Here is a 6831-nt window from a genome sequence, read left to right as displayed (position 1 = left end):
CCCACAGCACGAAGCGAAACATATTTGTTGAAAAAATTGAAGTAGTGAAAAAATATGGTAAAGTAAAAACATTCTTTGGTTTTTAAAAGAAGTTGATATTTTTGTAATTTTTTTCCTTGAAAAACACCTATTTACTAAAGTATTTGCATTAGATGTTTATCTTTTTTTTTTTTTTTTCATCTCTCTTAACCATGGCTCCACTGGGATTGTCCCTATAGTTTCTTTCTTTTTAAATTCTCAAGCAAGGATATGTTTGTATTGATTTTAGAGAGAGAGGAAGGAAGAGAGACAGAGAAACATCGATGTGAGAAACATTAATCAGTTGCCTCCGTAATGCATCTGGACAGGGGATCCAACTTGAAACCTTTTGGTGTATGGAACGATGCTCCAACTAACGAGCCACCTGGCCAGGGCTGTCCTCATTTTTTTTTTTTTTAATTTGATTTCCCGAAGTGTCAGCCCTTGTATAAGTCTCTTTGAAAAAAAAAACAACCCTTAGATTTCTTTATTATACCTATATGGTTTATAATAGAACAGAGATATGTTTATTTCAGCAAAATTATAAAGTAAAACTACAAACAAAAAATACTTGACATTCACTGAGACACATATTTGCAAAGAAGAAAGTTAACAGTAATCAGCACAAATATAATAAGTTATAAAGATTTGTTAACATTTTAATTTTAATGGGGGTGGGGGAAGATAACCAGAATACAAAAATACTTTTAAAATACAGCATCATTTCCACAGCACATGAAAACATTTCCATAAAAAATTAACGATTTCCACTTAGACATTTCATTTTTCAACCCTCTTTGAATTTATATTCTGAAATCTTGATGTTCTCAATTCATGGATCCACATAGATCAGTCCTGTCACAAGTAATTAAAAGGAGCACTTCCTGTTAGAGACAGCACTTCAGGCTAATATTTAATCTTAATTGGCAACAAGTTCAGTGCAAATAAAATTATATTTAGCAGCGTTGAAAATTCCTGGTGGGAAGGCATTTACCTCTTAACCCTCACTGTTTCCCCAAAGCGAAATAATTTTTCTCCTTTCATGAGTGGGAACACTGGCCATTCAAACCTACTGAAAACTGCTAATGCTAATTCTGCTGTCTGTACCATAGGCAGCTTCCGTGAACGCTGGTTTCAGTCACGAGGCACATGAGCCACCAGTGTTTACATTGGGAAAGTTTCCCCTTAGGTTGATTTACACGTACAAACAAACAAACAAAAAAAACAAAACAGGGCCTGGATATCAGTCATAACTGGATCTTACCCAACAACTTCTCTGATCGTGGAGAAGAAACCCAAAGGAGGCACTAAATCATTTCATGCATTAGCTTCCAAAGGCAAACCAGGACAGAGCTGAGGAATCTCTTAAGTCAAATTCTACTCTCTGGTAATAAGTTCATTTCACTGATTTGAATGGGAAAAGGAGGAGGGAGGAAAGCAGTTACGGAGGGAGCGAGTGGGGAAGGGAAGAAGGGAGGGAGGGAAGGAGGGAGGGAGGAGAAAAGGAATGAATAAAGAAAAAGGTTTTTAAAAAGAATAAGAAAAGAAAAGAGGGGCCATCTGATTTCAAATCTGGAGCTTTCCACCCTCAGCCAAATTATTCTCCAAACGAACAGAAGCCAGAGAACTAACAGCCAGAGAGGGTTTTGTCTGAGCTTTGTTGATTCCTGGAAGTGCCTTCCTTCTTGTTAGACAGCTGTTCCCTCTCTAGCCAAGGCCTGGGAACTGCGGCTACGGAGAACAATGTGGCTCACTGTGCTCAGACCCCAGGAAGAGGAAGACACCTGCTGCTTTTAAGCACCTGGCTCTGCCCCTTGTAGAGGTCTCACTGGCCCAAGGATGTGAGCTGTCGGAAGCCTGAATAATCCCTGAGATCCACCAGGTGCTGACAAAACATCCAGGCAGGTAAATACTGGGTAGGCCATCTCACGTGGTCTCTCTCTTTACCAACTCCTCAGCAATTTTCCTATCCCCCCTGAATTCTTTCACTCGGGGATGAAAGGGGCTGTGTGTTGGAGAGAGGGGCCCACCTCAGTCACTGTACTCTTCCCTTTCCTTTGGAGTGGGGAATTTCTCATACTGGTTGGCCAATTTCCATTTGTTGTGCTGACTTTTGAGGAGTGCCGCAAGGGAAGTCTTTCGGGTGATGTGTCTAGCTAGGTCTCGGCTCTTGGCCTTCCGGGTGGGGGAAGAGCTTCGGGCCAAGGGATAGACAGGAAAAATGGGCTTGCCCCGAGGGGCTCCCAGGAGCTGCCATATTTCCCCAGAGGTATTGCTGGTCAGGTACTGCCACGGCTTCTTCCCGCTGCTGTCCCGGACGTTCACCCGGGACGCCAGCCTCTGCACCAGCAATTTCATGACCCCCTGGTGGCCGTGGATGGCTGCCAGGTGCAGCGGGGTATACCCACCGCTGGACTTCACATTCACATCAAGAGCAACCCCTGCTTTCTGGGCACTCCCCACGAAGTCCTGCAGGGCCCGGAGGTCACCGTGCTTGGCTATCCAGTGCAAAGCCGTGTAGCCGGTCAAGAAGTCCTTGTGCAAAGCCAGCTGAGGGTCCTCCCAAAGCAAAGTCAACACGTGAATCCAAGAGCCGGTGGCAAGCTTCACCATCCATTCATGCTCCCTGGCATCCAGGGGCACCAGAGACGGCTTGTGCTCAGGTCTGTGCGGGACCAAGGCTGCGGGCGCCTGCCCACCTGGGGCCCACACGCTGTGCAGCCGACCCCTCGCAGCAACAGCCGCCCTCAGATCAGCAGGGGTTCGCGTCAAGGCGGCATCCAGCCTGGGGCTGGACGCTGCTCCTGCCTTGGAGGGTTTCCTGGACCGTGGTGGGCGCCGACTCCTTTTCAGCAAGTCCTCCTCAAGACACTCCTCATCGGAGGAGGACCATTTGGCTCTCCCCGCCAAAGAGCTCATCCTGAAGGATCTCCTTAACCTGGGCGCCGGCCAGGGCAAAGGCTCCGGGGGCTGGCGGGCGAGACCATTGGCCCCAGCTGGAACCTGCGGAGAGGCGTGCCCATCCCCTCGGCGTCTGAGGCCTTGAGGGCTCCCACTGCAGCCGCCCTCCTTTAGAGAAAGGCCGCCAGCTGAATTCCTGAGCTCTCTCCAATCTGGGGCTCCTAGGGCGCCGTGCAGCCCCTCTTCAGAACCCCCCGGGGACTCTTTGGGCCCACTGCTGCTCTCCTCGCTGCTGTGACTGTTCTGGTCCACAAAGTCATCCAGTTCTTGGAGGGACAGCTGGGAACGGATGCTGCGAAAGACCGCCAACGGGGGGTTCCCGGGGCAGGATTCCGGGACAGCCGGGAAGAGAGAATGAGGGGAGACCGGAGGGTCTAAAGGCGCTGACTGAGGTTCTGGGACCCCGAAGCCCAGCTCCAAGGGGAAGTTCTCGGGCAGCACTGACCAGGCTCTGGTGGGGCCCTGGTCCCGGGCCTCGGGCGTGTGGGGATGTCTGGCCACCCATTCCCGAGTGCGCTGCTGCTGCTGCTGCTGCTGCTGCCTGGAATGATGCAGGTCGCCCGGGGTCATCAGCGCCGGCGGGTCTCCGGGAGGAGGAGAGCGGGACAGGAGGGCAGGCGGGGAAGCCGCGCTCCCAGCAGCCTCGACGGTTGGAGGAGGCGAGAGGGGCGCGGCGGTCCCCGGCGCGGGCTCAGCGGGCGCGCCTCCCAGCTCCGGGCCGGGAGCCCTGCGGTCATCGGGGGCAGCGGGAGCCCGCGCCGGCTCCTCCGCGGCGGTGGCGGGGTCGGGGAGTGCTCCGGCCCGCGGCTCGCCCGCGAGTGCCCCCAGGCCGTTCTGGAGACATTCCCAGCAGCTGCGGCCCTGCGTCTCCGCCGCCGCGCATCTCGCTCCGACCTGGGCAGCTGCCGCCGCGGCCGCGGGCACCGGCGCCCGGAGGTCGGAGCCGCGTCTTCTCCCGTCGCCGCCTCCCCGGGCCGCCTCCCGGGCGCCGCTGGCGGAGAGTCCATTGCAACCTGGACCAGCTGCCGGGGCTGCGGCACCTGCTGGCTCCTCCTCCTGCTCCTTCCCCGGCCGCCGCCGCCGCCGCCGCGGCTGCCGCGGCGCCTCCCCTGGGCGCGCGCTGGGCGGGGAGCAGGGCGCAGCTCCCCCTGCAGGGGCGGCGGCCGCGGGCGGGTCTCGGGGTCGCTGCAGCCCCTCCTCCCCCAGAAGGTCCCGGTACCTCTTCTTGAGCACCACGTACTTGGTGCCGTCGGGGTCCTGGCGCACTGCGGCGACCGAGTTGACGAAGCCCTTGAAGAGCTCGCGGCGGCGCTGGTGCTGGCTGGGGGTCGCGTCCGGGTCGCGGAGGAAGCTCTTGAAGTGGCTCAGCAGGGCGGCGTTGGCCACCCGGCCCCCGGCCTGGCACAGGAAGTCCAGGAGTGCCTCCTGGCTCAGCTCCCGGGCCATCGCTGCCCGGCCGCCCCCAGGCCCCCGAGGGTCCGTCTCTCTCCCTCCCCGAGCTCTGCCCACGCCAGCCGAAACCTCGGCCTGTCGAGTGTCACCTGCACCCGGGGCGGCGCCACCGCCTCCATCGGCCGCAGACGCCGGCGCGGCTGGCAGCCCCGAGCGCGCCCAAGGGCCGCGGATCTCCGGGGGAGAAGCCCCCCGGCCGAGTCCCCGCACCCAGCCCGGGTGGGAGAGGGCGGCTGCGGGGCCGGCCCTGCGCGACGCGGGCCTCTCGCCGGGCGCCCCGGCAGCTGACGTCCCCGGGTTAGGTCGGAGTCGGTTTCACCTGCGCCCTGGCGACGCCTCCCGCCTGGCCCTGGGGGATGGGCCCGGCCCGCCTCCGCCGGTCCCTCCGCCCTCCGAGGTCTCCCCACCCGTGCCGCCCGTCCCCGATGAGTCAGGCCGGTCCGAGCCGGGAGAGCGCCCGTGGGCGAGGGCGGGAGCGAGCGGGAGCTGGCCGCGGACCCTCCTGGCCCCGGCAGGTAGGTGAGCCACTGGCCTGTCCTCCGTGCCCTCTCCTTGAGCTGCCTGAGTAATGGCTGGAGCCGGTGGGTGCGGGGAAGGTGCTCCTTAACCGGCATTCCGCGGTCTCTCTAGGAGGGCCTGTCTTTACCCAGGCTGGGGGGCGGTAATTCCAGGTTCCCTGCGGTCCGGGGAAACTCACTCTGCATCCCAAACACCCTCTCCGGATCTGGGGATGCCGCCCAGGTACCGGCACCCCAGTCCGTACTGAAAAGAAACATCCCTGTGCAGGTTACAGGGTGATGTCGGCCTTTCCTTTTCCTCTGTGATTGCCTCGGATTGCGGTGCAGGGAACATCAGTTTGCCAGTCGATTATCCCACCAGCTAAAATGATCAGGAATTATGCCTTGTTAAGGTATTGGATGCCAGTTTTTATTTACCCTCAAATTTGTGAACCAAAGGGACTTTTTACCCATATTCGTTTTTATTTACCCTCAAATTTGTGAACCAAATGGGACTTTTGGACATGTCTTTTGTGTTGGCCTAAGTGAAGTTGTCTTTCTCCTCTGAATGTAAGTCCCCTCCCCGCACCTCCCCCCCCCCCCCCCCCGCCAGAATCAACGTGTTAAGCATATTTCAGAGTAGCCTGATTTGACCCCACTACCTGAACATTAGAACGTCCCTAGATTCTAATTCTCTATCCAGAGGCCGTGAACTTCCTAATTCGAGTCCATTTGTAGCTAGAGGTGCCTTTTTCACCGGCCTCTTCCAGACAGTAGAATTCAGCACTTTTCCTAGCAGCTGCTTTCCCCTCCATTTTATCTGTGCACATGTTGGTCCTGCTCTTTCTTTTATTGAGGTCCTTGAGTAGAGGTCCTGTTTCTTTATCAGTCCTGTTTACGTTCCCGAGATACTTTCATTGTCTTATCTACTCACCTATCTGGCTCCATGCCCTCCCCCATTCTTTTCTTAGCCGTCTTGGCATTTCTTTCCGTCATCATAGCCCCAAATGTCACAGCAAGACTATTTCTTAAAGTCCTCTGTCAGCTAAATGTATTTCCAATTATAAAGTCTCTCTTTTCCCCTGCTGCCGTTTGCCACTCTTCTTTCCTATACTAACCCTCATCTTTCACTTTCCTTCTTTTCTCCACCATTTCTGACTGTGTCCTGAGTCCATGTCCTTGCTGCCAAGGGAGGGTCTTGAAAGTATGTTGGCCCCACAATTGTCAACCTGCTTTAGCATAACTCATTCTTTGTGATGGCCACGTAGGCCACATTAGCTGAGGTTTATTTTAAGTCTCCAACAGTAACTGATATTTTTCTGTGAATGAATTGGAATCTTTGGCTTTGTTACCTATGTCAGAAAGGAGAAGTGGGAAACATTTTTGTCTATTTTTTTGGCATTTTCTAGATTTAAACCCAATACTGGGTTGAGAGGGGGATAATGGTTTCCACTGAGGTGGAACATTAGTTTCAAGCTTTTCAGGAGGGTTATTAAAATAAAGGTTTTGTATTAAACTTCAGCTTCTTTTTGTGTTTATTTCCTGGTGTTGCATCTTAGAGGGATGGAGAGGTGTGTTCACACCTAGGGCAGGAAGGAGTTCAGACAGGAAATTCAGGTAGGTGATTAAGAATGGCAAGTGGGGGGGAAAAAAAAAAAAACAACCCTTTGATACTTTTCAAAACGTTTGGTTAAATATAGGGTTTTTGTGCCCTGGCCAGTTTGGCTCAGTGGATAGAGCATCGGCCCATGGACTGAAGGGTCCCAGATTCGATTCCAGTCAAGGGCACATGCCTCAGTTACAGACTTTATTCCGGTCGGGGCGCGTGCTAGAGGCAACTAATCGATGTGTCTCTCTCACATCGATGTTTCTCTCTCTGAGTCCCTCCCTGTCCCTTCCACTG

At 54.5% G+C, this 6831-nt stretch overlaps 1 protein-coding gene across 1 annotated transcript; it reads right to left on the bottom strand.

Moving 5' to 3' along the window:
• Positions 1-606: 606 nt before the first annotated feature.
• On the bottom strand, positions 607-5415 carry SOWAHB (sosondowah ankyrin repeat domain family member B). The gene has a single exon (XM_079769640.1). It carries the CDS (start codon positions 4423-4425, stop codon positions 2050-2052), a length of 2376 nt encoding a protein of 791 aa, XP_079625766.1. The 5' UTR covers positions 4426-5415; the 3' UTR covers positions 607-2049.
• Between the last annotated feature and the right edge of the window lie 1416 nt (positions 5416-6831).

Source organism: Cnephaeus nilssonii (genome assembly GCF_951640355.1).
Source record: "Cnephaeus nilssonii genome assembly, chromosome: 1".
In the NCBI taxonomy this organism is placed as follows: domain Eukaryota; kingdom Metazoa; phylum Chordata; class Mammalia; order Chiroptera; family Vespertilionidae; genus Cnephaeus; species Cnephaeus nilssonii.
Note: the sequence above shows the minus strand (reverse complement) of the source record. Positions and strands in the feature narration are given on the sequence as shown.